Genomic DNA, 23351 nt, shown 5'->3' on the forward strand with positions numbered 1-23351 from the left:
TGAAGTCTTGGCTTTACAATCCCCAAAGTCTTTCATAGTGTAACTGATTGCACATTTTTAATATATTACAGTTTGCTAAATGAAGCCAACCACTCATTACCTCATCAGTACAGCCTGCACAAAGTACAGTTTATTTATATACTTATATTCTAATCTAACACCAGCTGTCAGCATATTTTATATTACATGTGGTATTGCACTTTCTGAGTGGCACCTCGGTGTGTGTTTGCAAGTGAACAAGATGAACCCCCAAAAGCCCCAGACCTTTGGAATTCATTCCAAGTGCTGCCAATTTAGCAAGTTTAAAATGTTAGGGTGAACATCACCCTCAATCATGGGCTTCACTAATTAAAAAAACCTGTTTAATAATTAGAAAAAACAGTCCTACCTGAAGTTGCACATAAGGGCAATCTGAAATCCTCAGTACTCTGAACGGTTTAAAAAAAGTGGTGCCAATTTAATTGATTGCACACATCATAGTTGTGTTAGAGGACACCTAGATTTACAAATATATATTACACGCACACACATACACAAAACAGACATAGCCTTAAATGTTTGGTAACTCCACATGCTTTGAGCTATCCAACGTATCTGCTGTAGGTCAAACTGCTTATTACCGATCGTACTGAAAATCTAAATTGCTATTTTTGATGTATCTGTTACTGGATTAAACAACCACTTCCAAAGGAGGAAGAAAGAAGAGAAATGGTGGACCCAGAGACTGAGGGTTTAAATGTATGTTCCTTGAATAGCCAGCATATCACTTCAGTAATGTGAAGAGTGATGCCCAAAAATTTGTGAAGAGACTTAGGCCAAGTTCACCTCTCGCCTTAGTGGGTGTAACTCCCACTACTTCAATGGTACTTGTGTCCTCTTTCACCAGGGTTGAATTTGGTCCTAGGAGTATATCTGGTCACCTTCAGTGACGTTAATGGAAACGGGAGTCTTGGACAGATAGAACTGGGCTGCAAAATTAAAAGAGTGAATATTGGACAAATCATGTGAATAAAGAATATATATTAATAATAGTTCCTATTATATAAATAGCCTTTATAAAAAAATAATCTTTCAATAATTTTAATAACTCACCTTTCTTTAGGTTCTGGAAAACATGTATGAAAAAAAGCTATTCAGTTCAAGTTAGATTAAAGCAAACCTAATATGAACACTACAACTCTCCGTTGCACTAAACCCAATTCTGACCATTCAATTTCCAGGTTAGTCAGGTTTTGGGGCTGATAGGGAGTTTCTTTTTGAAGGTATGAATCACACCCCTAGAAACACTGAGCAGAAGAAATACCATACTGAATGGGCCTATTTCCTACTGCTTTCAGAAACTGTGCAGATGACAGACCCAGAAATCAGAGTCATCTAAACCCCCTAAGTGTTAATGCCTCTGAGCACATTTAAAAGGCACTGTCCTCTCACTATTGTTTTTAGATCTTTGAGCTTAGAATTCCTTCCCCTTCAAACTATGCTGTCCCTAAGTGGTCACTATGAGTTCAATTTTCCTTCCACTCCTCTCAATCCAGCATAGTCTCTACCTGCTGTACCAGATCTAAGGTAATATGTGATGGACTATGTTCATGCTAGCGCTGTTTTCTTTTTCCTTCTCATTTATCCTATCAAATGACAAAAGAAAACATTCTTCCAAGTTTACCTTTCTGGGCTTAAGGCATAACATGAAGTCACACATCATACTAAAGCTTAATATTTGAAGTATACAACTTTAGTGCTATCTGAAACCCTGTTTTACATTGCTTTTCGACAGTTGTCTGAACAATTCATCTCCTTGCCATAAAGTCTAGTGTTGTTCACGGTTTGTGCAATTCCTATGCAACCAGTCTTTGCTGCTAACGGGTATTAACAGTGCAGAACCCACGAAGCGGGCCAATCAGTTCTCCGTGTCTTTGCTTTCATTTCAGTTCAAAGCATGTTGCTTTATTGTGTGGAAGATCCAGTCCATTTTTGTTGTCCAGCCACCATGGTGAGCATCGTTCATTTGCTTCATGAAGTACTCAAGAGCCTCCTGCTCAGTTTTGTCCAATGCAAGGGTCTTTCGAATGTAGGCAATATCGTCAAAGGACTGCAGTTCTGGCATTCCTGAGCCAAGCATCATGGAGAAGAGATTGATGAAGAGATTCGCATGCTGCCGAATCGCAAGGTACGCCTTGTAACACATCTCCTGAAACCTGGAACACGTGGGGAAAAAAAACAAATCTCAGTGTATTTACTTATTAGATACATACTATTTCTTCACCTCCCAAGGCAGCTTTCAGGTAGCTGGACAGTAAGAGAGCAGACAGTTGTAGCCCAATAAGAACACCATAACGTTGCTGAGAAAACATACTCATCTTCTTACTTAGGTTACTGTAATTCCTGTAAGAATTAGCAGTGCCCAGACTAACAGGATAGCCAAACTGAAGACAAGTTGCTAGCCTTAAGCCTCATTTGCAATTCATACAAGTATTCATCACAAGTTTACCAGAGTTCAAAGCCCTTTTAGTCACTGCTACTGATATTTTGTGATTCAAAGGACATGTGCTGATTGATACACTGTTGCGAATAGTGCCTCCTGGTTATCATCGGAGATGCACTTCTAGCCTGTAGTTTTATCAGGGCAGTAGCTGTTGCTCCTTAGATACTCTGGAGAAAGCTAATGTCCCATCCTGAATGCAATGTCATAACGCTGAGTGAGAAATGCTTGTTTGTGCTGAAATCACCAAAATAATCAGGTTAAGGAAAAAAATGCAAAAAGATTCACTGCAGTGTTCAGGCACTGCAACTTAAAAACTGTCTTCTGCCCCAACATAATGAAATTAAGATTAAAATTGAAACCTCAAAAGCTATCTCTGGAAAGACAGATATTAAGAATGATGACATCTACCATATTTATTTGTTTACTTAGTGTTAGTTTGAAGTTTGTTCTTAGCAGGCTCTGCAGAACATCACAAACTACACAGGCCAGCTGAAGAGCTGATACCACAGCAGCTATAGGAGCGGGAAATATTGCTCTGACCAGTGAGGCTCTGAGGCGCATTACATCTGACATTTTACAACTCTCAATTTTTGCAGTGATAGAATCCCAATGGATTTTCTTTTAACTGTTAAATTTAAAAAGTAAAGAAAAAAAGAGAAATTTTTAAAGCGAAGTCGTGTGCTGACCCTGCAAAGTTTGAGTGAAGTTTCATGAACCAAAAGCTGTATAAGCGCTAAAATCACCTACTGATTAACAAGTGGATGCCTGATCTTCAACTGAAAAATTAGAACATACCTACTGCAAGACAATTAAAGTAATACTTTTCAGTTAAAAAGTCTTAATTATTAAATTATTAAAAGGTCATCAGTAGTAAAGTGCATTTTAGGTATGAAATACTCGGTAAGTTAAATGCTTACAAAAGGCTCACCTTTCAAATTCCCTTGTTTTGGTACATTCTTGGGCTCCTTTACTAATCACTATTAAAAAGTCCTGTGTTAAGACAAATGGCACACGCTCTCTTTTATAACCAAACTTTTTCTTCTTGTGATCAAGGAAGTGCCCAAAGTCAATGTGAAACAGCTTGGAAAGACAGAAAGGTATTTAAAGATTAGTAAGTCCTTGTTCAAATGATGTCATAGTACAATTCGTTTACTTATAGTTCAAATCTATTTATTCATTTATTTCTTAACACTAGCTCATATCTGAGTGACATAAGAGATTATGCTTTTTTTTAAAAAAAAAAAAGTATCTTACTTGTCCATCATCTTTTACCATGATGTTACTGTTGTGACGATCACCAATGCCCAGTATAAAGGTAGCAACACAGTACCCAGCACAAGAACGTGTAAACAAGTCAATAGCTGCATCATACCTATTAAAAACAAAAAAGGAGATGTCTTCCTAAAGATATTCTAATAGTGAAAAAATCTGCACCTTTTTTTCCTCCCCCACTAAGGAAGAACCAACTTCTACAATGTTCTCTCAATGAAACAGAGTTCTTGGGCTTTATCACTTTATCCAAGTAAGGAAGAAATTCAGCACACTCAGAAAAGTGTAGTACTTACACTTAGATCACAAAACAGTAACTAGCTGTTAAAGTGACTGGCCTTCTTTTGAATGCCATCAATTTTCCTTCTGATGAGCTACTATAAAGTACAGACTTAAGCTGTATCTCAACAGTTCTATCTCCAACTTCCACTTGACTGCTGAGAAGTCACAGAACCATGCAAACACATTAGAAGAACTACAAGCAGGAATACTAGGAAAAGCTGAAGCACAGGGAAAGACAAACAAGCCAATTACAGATGGGCAAAAGTTTCCCACTTCATGGACTTCAGTTTCCATCAAGAAAAGCACACTAACAAGAAAAACAAGCAACAGGAAATCTCACATTTCTCCTTTGTTCTTGTCCTTGAGCCACTGGTGCAACGTATGGCTGTTGAATTGCAGTGCTCCTTTTAAGCCTCCTTTACACTGAATCTGCATGATCGTATGAGAGCTCCTCACTACCTCGATGAGTCCCACACAGTCACCAATAGACAAACAACCATAAGGCAGCATCCTGAAAGACAAAGTTTTTGGTGCTTTGGGGTTGGGTTCTCTCCACCACACCCCTTTTTTTCTTCCACAGGTAAGTTTTAAGAGAGCAAGCAAAAGACATGTTTGCATGTACCAAAAAGCAGCCTTTTTCTCTCCTGAGATGTCTTTTTTGGAGGTGAAGTGTCACAGCTATAGTGTAATACAGCCTTCTAAGAACACTGGAGTATCAAAAGGTTTTTTATGATGGCATGGTAAAAAATCCCAGAAAAAAAAACAATCTATCATGGCTTTGTATTAGACCCAAGAATCTACAGAACACCAGTGCAACACATAACTAACAGCAGAGCTGACTGCTAGTGTTGCTGTGGAGGTGGGCTTCTGATCTCTAGATTAATTGCAATTCATTTGCAGGTACTACAAGTATATTTATATCCATCTACACTTGCATTTTTAGATAGAAGCCTAATTTGGAGGTCAAAGGAAAACAGGCACCCATCCTTCCTAAGGACGGGGCATAAACTGTAGACTTTCTGTAGCAGAGACACATCCAGTTCAGTGGCCTTAGTGGGATGAATCACAGTTTCTAGATCCTCAGAATAATTTCTTACTGTCTTCTGTAATCCGTACCTTGCTCAGGATTCAGAGTCCATCTCGGCTGCCTTATCTTGCCTGCTCATTTCAGTCTTTCAGGATAGCAAATGGACAGCTGTGAGTGTTTTGTTTTTTATATTACATCAGCCTGTCACACCATGTGTGCACCTTCTCTTCTAAAGCTTTATGCTGCCTCTTTAATGAAAGAGTAGCAAGAGGTGGGAGAATATATATTTTTGCACATTTCCATTGCTGGCTACTCTTCAAGACATGGGCACTGTGAACTGCAAATCTGCAAACCATTCCTAGACAATGCCATTATTCTGTCACTCTAGTACTGTAATGAAACAAAACAGTTGCTGAGAGGAGATAACACAGACCAATAGCTCCTCTTGGCTGGGTGATTCGGAAATGAGAACCGGGGGTGCAAAGAACATATATGGCTTGACAGTGCAGAGGTTGCTCTGTTACGCTACCACACAGCAAACACACATTTGGAAGCATCACCTGTCCAGCACTAATTTTCCAGAAGCAGAACAGTCTACACTGATAGGCATTCTGCAGAAGCTACTGTACTCTCAGACCATTTAGAGGTGGAGAAGCTGCACGCATATCAGACTGGGTAATGCCTACTCTGCATACTGAGGTAAAGATACCAACTACAGAAAGTCAGCACTCAACAGGCTGCAAGTGTGGCAACTTGCTGAAAGCAAATCCTACAGATACAATCACCGGACTGCAGTGTGGTTAGTGTGTTGGATAGCTCTTGTATCCATTCCTGGTACGTAGACCCCTCATACCCACTTGATTGACACTTAATCATATTTGAAAAATGCTCTGTAATCTTTAAAGAATCTAGTTGTTTAGCTGACTGAGGGTTAGTAAAAAAGTGACTCTAACATGTACAAACATGCCTATTTATAGCATATCATTTATTACCCTTAGGAAAACAGAAGCCATCTCTGGTAACAAACCAATGCAAAACCCATTAAGAACAGTAGTGTTTGAGAATGAGCTCTAATGCTTACCGAAGATCAAGACCCTGGTTTTGCCAGATGTTTTCCATAATTCTTATTATCTGAAGTGTCAGCATGTCCTGACGCAAGTCTAGAAGAGTGAAATAGAGATTGCAAGTTTCATAACATCAGAACACTGTTACATCTTTTTACTTTTCCCCCAGAAAACACGTCTAAAGGAAGCAAGGCTTGCATTAGTTTAGTGTATATTTTGTTTTGTCAATAGAGAAAAGCAGGTTTGAAATAGTTGAGAATAAAATTTGCCACCATAAATTTCTATTTAAAGCCATTCACAAGTATGAACTGAGAACACAACAGTTATATAGATTATACATCTGTAATATCTTGTATACACAAAAGTAAAAAACCCAAAGTATTGCATAGTATCATGTTCCACCACAGACTGAGCATCTTAGAACATGGAAGATTTGTACATAACTTACTTGTAGATGCTTAATTTTTCTGGAAAAGAAAATGGCTTTGTTCAGATTATTTTCTCCAAATTATTTCCCCCATTATACACATTTTATATGCTTAGAAAAAATACTAAACAGTAGATTAGGAAAATAAACAGACTGCACCTATGTTTCCTTACCATCTCCATTTTTAAAGATTATCTCATTGTTCTGAAATAACAATTCAGACATAATATCTGGGTTTTCCCAGTTCAACCACAATGGCCTTTTTGCAGATGACATTATCCTGCACTCCTCAAGCCTATAAGAGAGATAAGGTTTTATGAAATCAGCATTTGATTGTCATACCATGTTTTGCTAAAGCTACACGTCCCCATTTCCTTTAAACTCCTTGAACTATCAAATTAAAGATGCTCAGATAACCAACACTCAAGCACTTTTACTTTCAGCTTTAAACTTGAATTACTAAATTCTATGTTAACCATTTGCTAATTCCAACTGAAGACCTGACTATAGCATAAATTTTCTTTTGGCAGTAGAAGTGCCTTACAACCAGGAGGACTGCGGTTTTTGCCACCTTAAAGGAACAGCTAAGTGTTATGTTGTTCCCTAATTGTTAAAACAGTAGATGGAAAATACATCACTCCATGAAGTACTCTGCTACAAATTTGATTCAATTAACTTTGAAGATACTAGCATTTATTATGTTTACATTTAACCTTAACATTGTTGATGTTGACATTACTGAATATTTACTTAAATATCTAAGCAAATTTCAAAACCAAAGACGATACCGAAGATTTCCCAGTTGATGTGCAGGATTAAGAGGAGAGATAAAACCTTGTAAAGCATCCATAAAATCCGGCCGTCTCATTTGTTCAACAAGGAACTTCATCTGTACCTGATAAATAATAATCACATTTCAGTTTTGAGAACATTAACTATGTGTAAATGAAGGTAAATGTTGGATTTTAGCTTTGGTTTTGCATCGTTCCAACAGAAATAACTCTGCTTACATTACTGTGTTACACAAATTAGCCATACATTACACCAACTGAAGCCTTCAACTTTCATTCTGTTACCTTAAGAGGTGGACAACAACAATGCAGATAGAAAATACTATACCTGCTTGGATAATGTACTATCTACTGAAGTTAGTGTTAATACTTTTCTAGTTAGTTAATCTAATTAAACTGTTCTAAGTAATTTCTGTGACTCAACAGCATCAGTTTGATATGTGGACAGCTTATAATACCTTCTGGGTCTCATCTTTTTTTTCCTGCTTGAGAATATCTGTGAGGTTAATCAACTTCTCCATAGCCTCCACCTGCCTGCTCAGATGCTTTAGGTACATTCCACACGCTCGGCAGTAGGACTCCAGAAGTAAACCAAACCTCTGACTTACAGTTTTATTGTGCATTTCAGACCTACACAAAGAAGAACAACAATTATAGTTGAAACACAAGACCACTTATAGCTACCAAAACTGAAGCTATACTTGTAACATCTTCTGGAGGGCTGCTTTTGGATCCTTCTTTCCAGGTAAAAACTTGTACTGATCTCCTCAAAAAAGCCAAAATTCACCTCACTGATTGGACTCAGACTTCTGTACCCTTTAGAACTACTTCAGCACAGTTTATAGCCTTATATCTCCATTTGTTCTTGCTCCATTCTGCCCTTCTCTACCTCCTTGCCTGTATTCAAAATCCATGCTTCCCAGAAACTCTAGTAAACCTCCAGTTTTCAATCTGAGATTTCTTTGCCAAGAGCAAAAACAGCCTGTTCATTTTCTCCTTGTCTCATTAAACCAGTCCCAGGCTATAGCCCCTCTACAGCTACTCTGTCTTTGTACAGTCCTAAAGAAGACCCCCTCAAAACAAGTTAAACAGGCAACCTATTCCATTGCCCTTCATGATTACCAAGGGAAGTAGAAAACAGAAGAAAACAAATCTTTATGCTTTCAATTTCTGCATCTGATCACACTGTCTTAGAACAGCCTTTTTAGGCAAGACCTCACAACAATCCAGTATGCTCTAGGCTAATTTATGCTTGGCCTTCTCAACACTGGGAATTATAATACTCCATATTATACTTAGTAAGGAAACACTGAGATGTTTTGGTTATCAAGCTTTATAAAAATCTTTAATAAACATGTATGCACAGCTATTTTTCAAAGCCTTATCTGGTCAAATTGGGTGGCTTGCTTTCTTTAGGCCTTGACTATTTGTAAAACTTTCTGGAAGAAACTGGGGGCAGAGGGGGTCTGGCATACAAAATACAATTCAAACAGCAGAAATCTGTCAAAGCTGTAAATAGTGAACACTACAGGAAGCTTCCAGAAATCTTCAACTAACTTTTAGAATAATCATTACATAAAGAGAAATACAAGATAAGGATCTAGTATTAACTAGCTTTTGAAGCTGTGAGGGATGACACTATTACCAAACTATGCATTCAAACTCTTAACCAATATAAACCAAACTTTAATTGATAATATTTTTTAAAAGGGACATCTAGTATGCCAAGCCTTTATAACAAGTAATTATTTACAGCTAATAGTAATCTGACCACCCTTTAAGATGACATTATGCTTACTTTAAATGCCAAAAGAAGAAGTGTCCTATCCTTTGATTGGTGAGTGCCTTCTTAAGTAAAAATCTCACAAGCTGGTTATCTAAATACTGTTCATATTTCAGAACCTAGTTAAAGAGAAAATAATAATAAACAATCAGCTCCAATTATCTCTGAACAATTTACAGATGAAAGGCAGTTAAATAAAAAGCTATATATGTTTTACATTACACTTTGCAGAATTATTGATTTTGGTAGTAGTACTTACATTTGTTAGGATCTGAACGATATCTGCTAACAGTGCACTGGCTACTTCTAATTCAGGAACTTACCATCTGATGCTTCCTTTACTGTTACCAAATATTTTAGCCTCAACTTGCTCAAAATTTTGAGAAGATGCTTCTGCTCATATTTTCCCATATGTTAGGACAGCTGAAATAGCTGCCTGCTCCAGCTGGTTGAACAGTTCTGCATCTCTGCAAAATTTTGGCATGAAATATCAACAAGCAAAACCACAGCACTACAGAAAGTCAATGACATTTCCTTTCCTCCTGCTAAATAAGCTGCAATACAAACAGAGATGCCTGATTACCTCTTTTTCACATCATAACTTTTTGCTGTATTTATGCCTCTGTGATCACTGAATATACACAAGACATCAAGCATACCAAAATATGTTATATACCTGTACTAGCTGGATTAAGTACTGAGACAGTTTGTCGTCTGTCAAGTACTTCTCTAGACACCGAACTGCAAAAGCTCGCACCATTGGATCTGGATAATTACAGTCCAAAAGCTCCATCGCTTGCTCTGGCTTGATTGGAGGCCAGTCTTTTACCAAACAGTACATCTGTGGACAAGAAGTCCAAGCACATCACATGTTTGCATTGATTAGGAAGAAATTCTAATACACAGCCATGAGGAGGTATTGTCTGACACAAACCGCATCTGAGTAGAAGGTAACTCACCAGTCCTCTCTCAATAAACAATTTGGTATTAGTTGCTACATGACTTGTGTTATTTTATCCACTATAGAAAGAATGAAAACAAACCCACACATTTTGTAAGTGACAAATCAGCAACATATCAAGGATTTAAGCAGTGACACTGAGAGGAAATACGAAGATTCAGACTAAGCTAAGTAACAAGAACTATGGACCAGACTGATCAGTCAGTGACAGTGGCAACTTGAATCATCTGAGTTTTCATTCAACATATCATGCACATTTGATGTGTTTTTAACTACCAGAAGTTTTCTTTAGAAAAGTACATTTTAAAGCTTCTTCAAAAACTTTGAACTAATTCAGTGCTATGTGTTACCTGGGCCACTTCATCTCTAGAATTCCATTTAACGGACAAAAGTAGCTTGGGCAGAATTTCTGGAGTATTCACGCAATAGTGTCTGCAAAAGAAAGAAAGTTCTATGTACAAAATATCACTTTTTCCTTAGATAACCATCTTTATGTCCCCTCAGTCTTGCACCTTATTCCTCCTTTGCAAGCAGTATCTGACTGATACCAAAGTGATGTCAGGGACCACGCGTGAAGGTACGCTGCAGTAATGGGGAAAGGGTAAGCTAGTTCAACACCTTACTTTTCCTTGGGCTCACAAATAAAGGCATGGAATGCCCAATGCTTTAAAAGCCTCTTCCAAAATGCTAAACCAAATGATACAGAGTTTTTAAAAAGTATCAAAACCTGACACTTGTAACATATTTGGAGTGAATGGGGTGAAGTTTGACTATGGCAAGGATTTTTCCTTGGTTTGTTTATTGTTTTTAAATACCTGTGGCTCCAGAGGAAGTCCTTCTCTTGCTCAGTAATCTCAGACAAAGGATCTCGTGTGCATATGGCTCGAAGTTGCTCCTTGTCACTTTCTCTTAATTCGTTATCTCTGGCTATTCTGTTACTCTGCAGAGAGAAAATGGTCCATTAACACTCCACATATTTCCCTCTGTTGTCATGCAAGATACGGAAAGTATTTTAGCAGCAACACTTGCAGCCTATGCCATATAATATCATCTTGTCATTTCCTTTTGTTACAACTGAGGACTCAGAATTTAAATACAGAGAGACATGAAAGACTAGGGCTTTGATGTCTGCAACTGCTTTTAGTCACTACTGGGACAAGAGGAGGTACATTTCAACTAAATCAGCTGTGTTGAGATACAGCAGCAAATGACATCTGATGTGCAATATAATGCATAAATGAAGTGAAACTAGTCATTTCTGCCTCCAGTTTTGAGACTGCCAAGAGCTGATGAAAGGAGTGAAAAAGAATCAGGACTGAATAAGCAGAGTATGGGGAACAAAGCTAGGCAGACAAAAGGTAGAATACTGCAGGAAAGCCTGAGTAACCAAAGACTGGAAAACACTATCCAGGATTAGCGTAAGATAGTCTTCAAAGGGCACAGAAAACAACTGGTACACAGTGAAACTAATTTTACTTAAGACTTCATTCATTAGAACCAGCTTAGACCAATTGCAGATGCACTGAAAATACCATGCTTCACTTTTGACAGCTCATGTGCCAAGTCCAATTTTTCTCCTATACTTTCCATTTCTTAGATCTTTTAATGCGTTTTTCACAGAACAACATATAAAACAATGTTGTTTCTGAGGTTTCAGCTACGTAATCAATTGCATAAGTCATAAACAGCTTCTATTATTGCCATTAGTATAAATATAACTATAATAAACTAGTTGTACATTAAATGAAGCTACCCCAACAATTCTACAAGAGTGTTTTTATAGTGGACTTACAAATATACCTCCATATCTTTTACAGAAAGTCTTTTCAATGGATATGGATTTAAAAAAAAGAAAAAAGTAAAGAACAGCTGAAAACAAAAGCTGAAAAATCTGAAGTTTCCAGATAAGAGACCAAGACACCCTTTCAAAGGAAAATGGGTGTTATTTCTACAAATACACACAAGCTTTGTGAATAGTAGTCAGATTAAATGACATATCTACTTCAGACTTTAAGTTCTCTACATTTATCTTTAATTACATAAACTGCGTGTTCTCATGATGGGTTTGACAACTACTATATGGGACAAGAATATTCTTGCCTTTAAGTTTACATCAAATTTCGCCACAGGAGGTTCAGATTAGAAGTTAGGAGAAAATTCTTCTTACAAAGAGCGGTTGGTCATTGGAATGGGTTGCCCAGGGAGGTGGTGGAGTCACTGTCCCTCAGGATACTCAAGGCAAGACTGGACAAGGTTCTCAGGGACATGGTTTAGTTTGTAATATAGGCAGTAGGGGGACAGTTGGACTAGATGATCTTGGAGGTCTTGTCTAACCTTAATAATTCTGTGATTTTGTGATTAATATTAAGGTACAAATCAACTAACTCACATGATTTTTAGTACCTTGCCCTGTCAGTAGTAGGATACTGAGATCGTAGTGCAGCAGCACATACTTAGTTTTATTGTCCTTCTGAAGCACGTGGATTGGACTTGGAAGTGGAAAATTATTCAGGACAACTCTCTATGTGGCACAGGAAAGTTTCTAGAACACGCTCTTAAATATTATGGCAACAGATACAGTGCAAGTGGCAAAGCCAGAGTCATTTGATAAGAAAGTAAATGACTAATAAGATGCCCTACACCTGACACAAGATCACATAGTTGATACTGAAGAAGTGATTAACTGTACATATTCCTCTTGATTGAGTCATCCTAAATAGTAAGTGAAAGTCAAAAAAGTGTAAAAAGTACTTGCATAGTGGGTCAGAAAAATCATAGTTTAGGTCAAGCCCAGAAGGAAAATGCATTTATCCAGTAGTGGTCAACATCAAAAACTTGAAATTCTATGAATTGTGAGACAGTAAATTAGATTTAATATTTAAAAATTCTTTCATATTAAAGATAATGTTTGAGCTATAAATGATCTCCTACAAAGATGTATTGACTGATTTTAAATGCAGTGTAAAGCATTTCAAGGTTAAACAACAAGTTATGCTCTTCATATCATAACAAAGATTTATATCGAAGTCGTCTCTCAGTGACTGCTTTGCTGATTTTGACCATTTCAGACAAGCACTTTTATCTCTTTCAGATCTGGTCAATGCTACACAGCCATCTAGTATGTGATATTTGGATGAGAAACACATTGCCTTTTCACTCCCTAAATATAATTAATATTGCAAACAGCTATAAATTTGCACACTACCTGAATATAGAAGGTTTAGTTTCAGTACTGAGGATGCCACACATTAAAAGATAAAGGGGATAAAGATAACCCTAAGAGATAAATAAATAGTAGTGTTCAAGCTTACTAAGCATTTAATGAAATTATTTTAGAAGGTCTAGCTAGCAACAGGATTTTGGGAGACAACAAAGAGTTGAAAGAGAAGTGCCACGAATAACAAGATTAGAAAGCAGAGCAGGGTGTACAGTTTGTCTCCCCATCAAACTTAGTCATTGATGGAAATACGCTTTCACCATACTTAACCTCTACAGAATTAAGATTAGCACAAAAAGAAAAGGCAATAATTTGAGGCTTTATTCTATCTCAGTATGTTGGTAGCTTGGTTTGCTTTTGTTGTTGTTTTTTTTTTTTAAAGTGTAAGTTCATCATTAAGTTGTCCCTGAATTGAGAGCTTGTTCTTCTTGCCATTCTCTGTTTTTGCCTACAGATGGAACAAAACCATGTGTTGAGCATATATACAGCAAGGTAACAGGCTGTGTTACAGCAAAGGAATGTTATTTACCAAGAAGCCAGCTGTCCTTAAATGTTTAAGAGCCCTGCAGCACTGCACAGTCACCATATATACTATAAGCCGATACACCACTCCACGAGGGACTTCCTGAAGAGTACCAAGAGAATTCAAATGCCTACAACGCTTTCTTCAAGATACATTGAGATGGGAATGTTACAAACATCAGAATTCCCAAACTGGAAGCTGACTGACACCTACGCGCCTTTTGGCACACAAACTTCCCGCCCAGTGACTCTTCTTCACACAGACCACAAAGGTCTCCTGGGGAAACTCACGAGTCTTTGAACCAGCCTCCAGAAGAAAACATAAATCATACCAACTATTTCTGCACCCTTGTTTCAAAATACATAGCATTTTAGCTTTACTGCTTTTCTTTCTTTCTTCTTCTGTTCATAGAAAATGAGCTTGTATGAAAGCTCCAAACCTCACCAAGTCAGTTGTCAACATACACATTTTTTTCATGGAACATAGGAGACAGAACTACGCTTGGGTGTATGTCAACCAATTCCCTTAAAATTTCCCGCTAGCCCATTAAACAACCAGTGAAAAGTTATAAGCACCTTTATCTTAAAAAAGCAAGCCTAACTAGACAAGTGAAATAGCAACAAACAGTATCATTGAAGGAGAATAACAACTTCTGAAAGGTTAACCTAAGTAGTTCAGACATCTGGTTTAGCAATATGAAAGTGTCAAAAGGGCCCTAGCAGTTTGCACAGTAAGACAGTTTCCCTTTAAAGTGTTCTGGTTAATCAGTGAAGCATTCAGTTTACTGGTAATATAAAGAATATATTACTTTGCTAAACGAAATAACAAAATTCAGTTTCTGGCTTTTAAAATAAGTTAAGCTATAAGAAAAAAGGTTTCTTTATCACTAATACATGGAGTAAAAGAACAGTTTCATTTTTTAGTAGCTAATCTTGGAATGGCAGTTTGCCTTACCAGTCCTGCATAGCTGTAGTTAAATCCAAGTTCACGTGATATAGTCCAATTGGCATGTTCTTCGATCACCGTCATATCTGGAAACTTTACAGGATTGCTAAACCAATCAAATTCCAGCTCTAAACATGGAGTTTCCTATGTAAAGGGAATTTAAATTAATTTTTCTGTTGAATGATATTTACTAGAAAAGAGCATATTTTGAAAGCGTACTCTCAAGGAGAGCTGGCGTACAAATACTTACCTTATTTGGATTAGATCCAGTAACACCAATAGGATTCAACAGATCCTCCAGCCCATGAGGTACAGCCCACAGGTTCAAAGCCATTTTCCCAGATACCAGGGTGTCTGTGTAATCAAACATGTTTATATTTCCCCATGCCAACGGACAATGCTCCTTGAAGAGATTAAAAGATGATTTTTCAGGTGTCATCTATTAATCAGTGCCAAGCAAGGAAGAAGAAATAACTTTTCACCCCAGAGCAAGTTGTTACATTCCCAGATTAGCAGAAGCAGGTTGGGGAAACTGTACCATATCCTGAAAACACATGCTAACGTCTTTCCCACATCAAAGTAACTCAAGATTGCAGAGAGTTGTTTTTGACAGAGAGAAGCTTTTTACCAAGGCCTGTAGCGACAGAATAAGGAGCAACAGTTTTATACTGAAAGCCAGTAGCTTTAGATTGGACATAGCGAAGACATTTATTTGTTTTACAATAAGGGTGGTCAGACACTGGAAGAGGTTGCCTAGAGAAGCTGAGCATGCTCCACCCCTGGAAATGTTCCAGGTCAGGTTGGGTGGGCCTTTTGAGCACCTTAAGAGACATCCCCTTCCCACGGCAGGGGGTTGGACTAGATGATCTTTAACAGCCCACTCCAACCTATAATCATTTCGTGATTTTATAGATTCATAAACCTGGTTGTAGACAGAAAACTACCTGATAAACACACTCAAGCGCCAAATGTAACAATGCTGGTGAGCAGAATTAGATGCCAGATGTAGATTCTTAAGAAATACTACTTAGAATTTTGCATCAAATGTTAATGCAATGCATGTTTTCTTCACCTTAAAAATAAATACAAGTATAAATACTGCCCTTTAAGAAATTAGTAAATAACATATGGATTTAGAAAACTGTATTAAAAGGCACTTGCACCTCAAAAGATTAACACTGATCTTTGTGCCTGTCCATACAGTATAGACACAAATTCCTGTGTTGAACAGATAAGCATTTTTCTGTGATGCTTAATTTCTGATCACAAAAAAGGGGTAAGTCTGATTACAAGGAAAGAAACCCCCTATTTTAATCAGATTCAAATCTAACACTGCACTAAGACTCATTGCCAGGATAGCACTTACCAAATAGCTTCCCAAACGTGATTTAAGTAGCCTTTGCTTGTAAGTGTGTCAAAGCCACAAAGTATTTATTTACCTCTTTAGCACCCTTTCGGCCTTTAACAGAACAGATAGAAAGGCAGAGCCGAGCAGCACGGGGCAGATCAGGAATGTACATGTCATACAACAGCCATTCATTCCATCTGTAACATTTAAGCATAATAAAGCCACATTTTAATGAATAGTTGCACTAAAAAACATTTGTTATATTCCTACCTAAACCGTAGATGCGCTTAAGGACTACACTTTCTTACTATAAAGGGTCCTCCTACACACACTTGGCCACATCTACTCATGGGAACGGAAGCTTCCCCAGTTAGGCTTCTAGCACCAACACTATTTAACAAGTCATGCTAGGTTCAATTCCTGCAAATTTAGCTATAGGTTCATTCACTTTCACTCTTACAAACATACTACCTGCAACTGTGAGCACAGGTATAACCTGAAGCTAACGAACGTGCATACATACAACACTAACGTAAGGTTTAGTTCGTGAAATAATTTTTCACTTCAGAGAAAAAAAGCAAATAAAAAGCGTGGCATAGCTTTCAAAGCTCAACTGAATTTGAGCTGCTAGAAAATAAAAAGATAATTGCAAGACAGACAGATAACACAACCTAGAAATCCAAAGCAATAATCCTAACTCAGATATTCCATTTACCATAGCAGTAAGAGCACAGATTGGTTCTACAGGAATATATATTTTGTTTTCATTTACTTCTCACTAAGTAGACTTTCAGATTGTAGACCCATGCTTTTGAAGAGTAACTTCTGGATACAGTTTCTTTCCTAAGCAAATTGTCATGCTGAATTTCCTCAGTTGGAAGAGGCAGCAGCCTCCAACACTGCATTAATTTTTCAATGTCCCTGTAGCTACTAAAAACAGAGTTGTACAAAGAAATCACCATCCAAATCCTTCTCTAAGAATGAAGAAGCTGCCAACCTCACTGAAATCTGAAAGTTACATTGTATCACACTGACCCATTCTGAATGTGAAGTCTGAAGTGCAACTGTAACACCTGCTATTGATCAACAGTCAAAACTAGAGCTCAGTCACCGGGAGTTATGCTGATTTCACTGTATTAATGAGTACTTATACTGGAGTTTAAGAGGCAATGCAAATGCACATATAAAGCAGATCTGTTTGGTAGGAAAACCATACTGTCATACGCAACGAGACAAAATGCTTTTGCATTAATTCATAAAGAGAATATAGGGATATGTAAAAGTATTCCTAAAAAACTTAGATGAAGGATTTCCAAGCAAGGAGCTCTACAGTAATAATGGCTAAGTTGAGCCTTTACTCCTTCAGTGCTATTGTTTGTAATGCCCTGGAAGTCACGTTCTTTATAGTTGTCTGAGTATTTATCTTACCTGGGATTAGAACAGGGTACCCTTTGAGTATTCACATTGTCACACAAAGGCTCCCCTCCATGGTAGATACCTGTTCTAACATAAATCTGAAAATAATGTTAATATTAGTGCTATCTTTGACATGTTACTATAAACTTTGTCACTCCTATCAACATATACTATGATTACAATGTAATACTATTTAATTTTCATTAAAAAAATCCCAAAAGCCAATAAACCCACAACCCTGGAAACCAAACAGCCCCATCATCCCCCAAGCCAAATTCATTCATGCTCTACAAGGTGTGAAGCACAGTATATAAGCATACCCTTCTAAAAAAAACTGTAGTCTTTTTGCTCATTAATTGCAAAACTAGTTCTTAAAAAACCCCATAATAATAAACTTCAACCACCCCCCCAAAAAAAACCCCTGGAATTTATTTTAAATTCTTCCTGTGTTAAACTATAGTGAAAGACAAAACAAATTCTGAGAAAAGAGAGCCAGGCTTGTAAGGATTTCAGTAGGACTGAACCCTACCTGCATCCCTTTTTAAAAGCAAAGGCAGCAGCACACTATCCAGCACCCCTTTACCAAAAATATTCCCAGTTACTAGAACAGATTCTTAGTAACAATTGTTATTTAGAATATAGATAACAACATGGGTTTTGTGGTTCTGTGCATTGCATACTTGCTGAAGTGAAGTGAGTTCTGCTCCTATCAGGCAGGATATTCACCTAAATACTACAACCCCAACCCTTTTAGTACACGAATTTTTTCAGATGCTAACACCTATCTGTATTTGTCAGAATTGAATGCTTCATTTCCACAACAAAGCGCTCTCATTTTCTAACATGTTAATTAATACCCCTATTCAAATGCAAGCACAGAACAGAAAACTGAGGGGGGGAACCATGAGTTGCTTAAAGCCATATACAATGCCATAGAGCACTTGCCTTACCTTGTCAATGTCTCTGATGTTCACATTTACATAGGTTGCACAGAGGATTCTTATTCTGAGAGCACTGTTTATAGTCCAGAGGGATTTGGCTGTAGCTTCTCCATTCATGTATGGTGTAGCTGTAGAGATACGCCTGGAGTAAGATGGCATGGTAAAGGTGTCCAGTGGCAGCTGTGTGTATAGGCTTTCCTTCGCCATCAGCATCAGATTGGGCATGCGACCAAGCATTATACAGCTCCTTATATACTGCAAGAAAACAAAACCAAGGTTCAGAATGTTTTCAAAGCCTGCCCTCTTGGTAATCTATACACCTAAAAATATGCAGGAAAATACAAAAGCACAAACATATTTAAAGACCTTGTCACTGTCCCTGTGCGTGCACCCTTGTTGGGCTAGATCACACAGCAGGGCCTCATACAGATTTTGAGATACAAATAACATATACAACAGTGGAAAGGTGAACTGGAGACAGAACAGAGCTGACAAAATGACAGGTCTGGTTTCTTGTAGTGCTCCTTAGCTCCGGTGCAGCACTGCACAAAAAGCAGACTCTGGAAGCTGCTGAACTGCTTTTGCACAGCACACTGCCACACTAGTTCGCTGTGCAGACCTTGCACTGGTGACTGGTATTTGTAGTCACAGGCAGAGAGCAGAAAACAAGTGTCAGACACTCATTTTTCATTCAGTTGTACTTGTTAACCTTAGCTCCTCACTGATCCTGAGAGTCTCTAGCTGCAAAGCTGTATGGTGTCCATCCAGGACCGAGCGCTCAAAGCACCATTTAATCTGGCAACACAAAATACAATGTGAAAGGCAGGTCCAGCCCTGGAGCGTAATTAGCAAGCTCTTCTGCGGCACAGGAAAGGCATAGCAGATACTTCTAAAGAAACGACGCTGGATCAAATAGGTCTAGTGTTTGATCTCAAGATGACTGTGCAACATTATTCATATATGCTTGCACTTGCTCCCCAGCTCCCACAGAAGAGCTACTTTTCCCATTATTCAGGATCCTCCACCCTCCCCATCTTCCCCATTGCTCTGGAGAGCAGATCGTCGACCATTTTAGATGAAGGAATGGAAGCTGTTTATTGCAACAATACATTCCTCAAAGAGGAAGCAGCAGCAGCCTGTCAGGAAATCTACAGGGTACCATTGTTGTCTGCTCCAGAGAGGACTGCTCAGATGCTCTTTTGTCAGCAGTTCTGTCTTGCACTCACAGCGCTAACAAAACCCAGGCAATGAAGGACACAGTCACAAGGAAGATTTAACAGAGTTGAACAGTGCTGGGATTTTATCACTCCTTTAATAAGACCAAAAAATTTAAAGGTGCAAGTAACAGGAAAACAAATAGTGCATTTAGATTTTCTCCACCCATAAAGGGGGAAGGGACAAGATCCGCAATAGCAATGCCTGCTTCCACAGTGAACATCTGATCAAATTTCCTTTTGTACATCAACCCCATTCAAGCATAACACGTGTTTTAGATTTCTGATGGCAAGAGATACTGAAAGTACCTACCACTGATTTATCACTGCTGTTAGACGCAGACTATTTCATTCATACACTTTCATTTTTATGTTTTGGATTAATTTAATGAACGAGAAAGCCAGTCAAAATCAATCATTTTTCTCCCTCACAAATCATACTTCAAAAAAAATCCATTATGTTACTCACCTTATACTGGCTCAGGGGATACTTTTCTAGCAAATATTCATCACAGCCACACACTTTCAAAATATATTTGCCCTGGTACTCCAGGACACAAAGTTTCAATTGTTCAGATGACAGCAACATACTTCTTGTTTTCTTCCTAATTGCTTCAGCAATAACTTGCTCAGGCACACAGTCATGATTGATTTTTAAGGTGTATTTCTGTTTGTCATTGTTTGGTGAGACTATTACCCATATTACCACGATAATTTGCCCTAGAATAAGTGTAAATTAGTGTTAAGTATATAATTTTCAATACAGATTCAAGATAAAAAACAAAAAAAAAACCCCAAACCAAGCAACTCCCACCTCCCTCCCACAGAGAGCAGTGTGCAATACTACTAAAAGATGTAGGTAAGATTCATAGCCCAAATGGACAGAATGTTTATAAGGTTTATAACTTCTGAGGAATTACTCAGCTTATTTTTTACTCTAGTGTAAAATTCAAACTTTTATTGCTTGAGTATTTTTACTAACTGAATACTACTGACTATTCAACCTTTGAGAAAACAGCAGTAACTGTTTACTGACTGCAAGATAACTCAGTGATTCAGCATCATTTAATTCCAGATTTCTGAATGTCAGAGAAAAGAAAAACTCAAAGCCAACAAGTTCTTTCTACTCAATAAAAAAAGAAAACACCACTATTCACCAAATTATATTTCCAGAATTAGTTATTAGAATAGAAAATAAACCCTAAGTGTTGTTTTCGTTTTGAATCTACACTCTATCAAGTTACTTGGACTAAGATATCATTATTGCAGTGTACTAAATACAGGTAAATCACTGTTTTCCGTACTAGGTCACCAGCTGTATTCTGATTTCAATCACTGAAAAAACCCACAATGTTTCTACTGTAAATATTTCTTACCTTTATCTAGTTTATTGTATATGTGTTTGGGCAGCTCAGATGAAGACTCCACATTGGGAGGATAGACATATAATGCTCTACTATGCGGCGCATTGGCATCTCGAAGATCCACTGCTTCTTTACACACATTAAGAATATTTCTTCTGAAGTCTTGTACTTCTGGATCCTTAACCATGTCAAATTCACAGACAGGCATGCCAATAGCAAAACCTACGGTATTGGAGAAGCATGAGGAAATAAATCATAACTGAAAACTAAAGCTTCCTTCAAACAAAACACAACCTAAAAGGGTCAGAAATTGGGTATACATTCACAGAAGACCCTGGAAGCCCTAAAATCACCACACACACAGATAACACTCCTCCTGAAGGAAAAAGAGCAGTAATAAACTTCCTTTGAAGTCAGCACAAAGTTTTAGCGGACCAGACAAGCTGTTGTGTCCAATTTTTTTCTAAGAATCTAGCAGAACTCTGAAGCTATGATGACCATGATCAGCTGTCCTTACAACTGACTGACAGCTAATTAATTTTTTTTTTTAAATGAAAATTTAAAAATGTGACAAGCACTCAAGAGAAATATTGAACTTAAGCTCTTTGGCATAGATTCACATAATGAATCAATTTCTCTCAGGTCCGCAGTCTCAGATGTAATCCCATTTGCTTTAATGAGATTACTTGCATAGATAATTATTTATGCATGAACATTCCAATTGAACCTTTCAATTGTCCTGTCCCATGATTAGCTGACCACTGATCTCTCTAGGTCCCAAACAGGTTAAGCTTCACAAAGCAGAAGCAGTTTACCTACATAGGATGCATTCATAAGAATTAAACCATTTGATTAGGAGCACCCCAGAACAAACATTTCCATTTAACAAGTCTCTACCACTTCAATATACATGTGTTAGACATGAAGAGGGAGTAGGTATGCTTGTACTGGCCAAATTTAGACACTTAACCTAGATGCTGAAAAATATCCTGGCCTCCCTGTGCTTTCTCAATGGATAATGGAAAATAAACTACTCCAGAGAGGATTCAAAACATCACAGTTTGTCTCCCCTCTGCCCTTTCAACAGGGGTTTTTGTTTCACTCCCCTCACCGTGTTCTTTTTGTAGCAAAGTGGGGAAAACATCACTTTTTTTAAATTTTACTCTCTAAATGAGAAAGCCCATGTTTTTAATAGTGTTCTATTGCAAATGTGGGTTAAGATTTGTAATTAAATCCAGCATTTACAATTCTGTAGCCTTAGCAAATTAAGATTAGCTTTCCAAACAACAGGTACAATAAGACTTCTCTCTGTAGTAATATGAAATACTGCTAATAAGAGACAAGCATGAAAATACCCACTAAACCCCACACAACTAAATACAAAGAAAGACTTTAGCTGTGAATGAAACAGAACTGCAGAAAAGTTTGATATACAGTCTCCAAATGTAGGCTTTACTACAATCAGCATCTTTGGACAGTTGATGCAACAAGGGACAACTACAAAATGCAAACTGACAGATAGCGGTGACAAACATAACTCATCTCAATTCTTGAGTTTGAAGAGGAGAAACCAGTTAACCAGACAACAATGTTGAAATAAAGATCGTCTCACCTATTTCTCTATTAAGAATCTTTTCTTCTCTGTTACCTACTGGTTCAATGACTTTTAGAAAAGGCTGAAACAGTCGCAGGTCACAAAGTCTCCGTGTTTCATCAAAAAACTCTTCTCTTTCTGCTTCTTGTGTAACACTTACAAAAATGTAAGAAGATTCATCTTGAAGGAGCTGATAGAGAGGATATTTTCTTGCTTCTTTAAAGAGTTCATGTTTAATAGTTAGTAAGGTGGCCTCACGGAGGCATTCTAGAGTCACTATCATTCCATTAGGGAGAAGACACTCCACAAGGATCCTCGGTGGCATCAAATGGATGCCCCATAGTTCACCAGACGATGGTCGTGGAGGCATTTTTGAGTCTTTAGATAGCTTTGTAGTGGAAGTTTTTCAAGCAGTGTTCTGTATGAGTAAACCTAAAGTAAAAATTAGAAATGTAAATATTAGAATTGAAAATATGAATAGAAAAAGGAATTCCAGATAAAATTGTTCAAGCATCACTTAGAATTATGGATGAATATTGATGGCTATATTTTCCATCCATAAAAAAGGACTTTTTTTTTAACCTTAACTTTATAACGTTTAATTAAAACACTTAAATAGCATAGAGGATGAAAATGTCTAATATTGAAATTATTATTCAGCAAATGTTTAAATAAAATCAAGAGAAATCAAAGAGAAACATTT

At 37.5% G+C, this 23351-nt stretch overlaps 1 protein-coding gene across 1 annotated transcript; it reads right to left on the reverse strand.

The window, feature by feature from the left end:
* Nucleotides 1-1376: 1376 nt before the first annotated feature.
* PIK3CA (phosphatidylinositol-4,5-bisphosphate 3-kinase catalytic subunit alpha) lies at nucleotides 1377-23018 on the reverse strand (the record flags this gene model as incomplete). Its single annotated transcript, XM_084267620.1, has 20 exons — nucleotides 1377-2195; nucleotides 3411-3562; nucleotides 3737-3854; nucleotides 4374-4544; nucleotides 6142-6220; nucleotides 6725-6846; nucleotides 7340-7446; nucleotides 7801-7972; nucleotides 9141-9244; nucleotides 9802-9966; nucleotides 10437-10518; nucleotides 10902-11026; nucleotides 14781-14915; nucleotides 15022-15174; nucleotides 16211-16316; nucleotides 17548-17633; nucleotides 18486-18731; nucleotides 20160-20410; nucleotides 21067-21276; nucleotides 22667-23018. The coding sequence occupies 20 exons, from the start codon at nucleotides 23016-23018 to the stop codon at nucleotides 1925-1927; spliced, it is 3207 nt and encodes a 1068-aa protein (XP_084123746.1). The 3' UTR covers nucleotides 1377-1924.
* Between the last annotated feature and the right edge of the window lie 333 nt (nucleotides 23019-23351).

This window comes from Gallinula chloropus (assembly GCF_964237585.1).
Source record: "Gallinula chloropus genome assembly, chromosome: 8".
NCBI lineage: Eukaryota > Metazoa > Chordata > Aves > Gruiformes > Rallidae > Gallinula > Gallinula chloropus.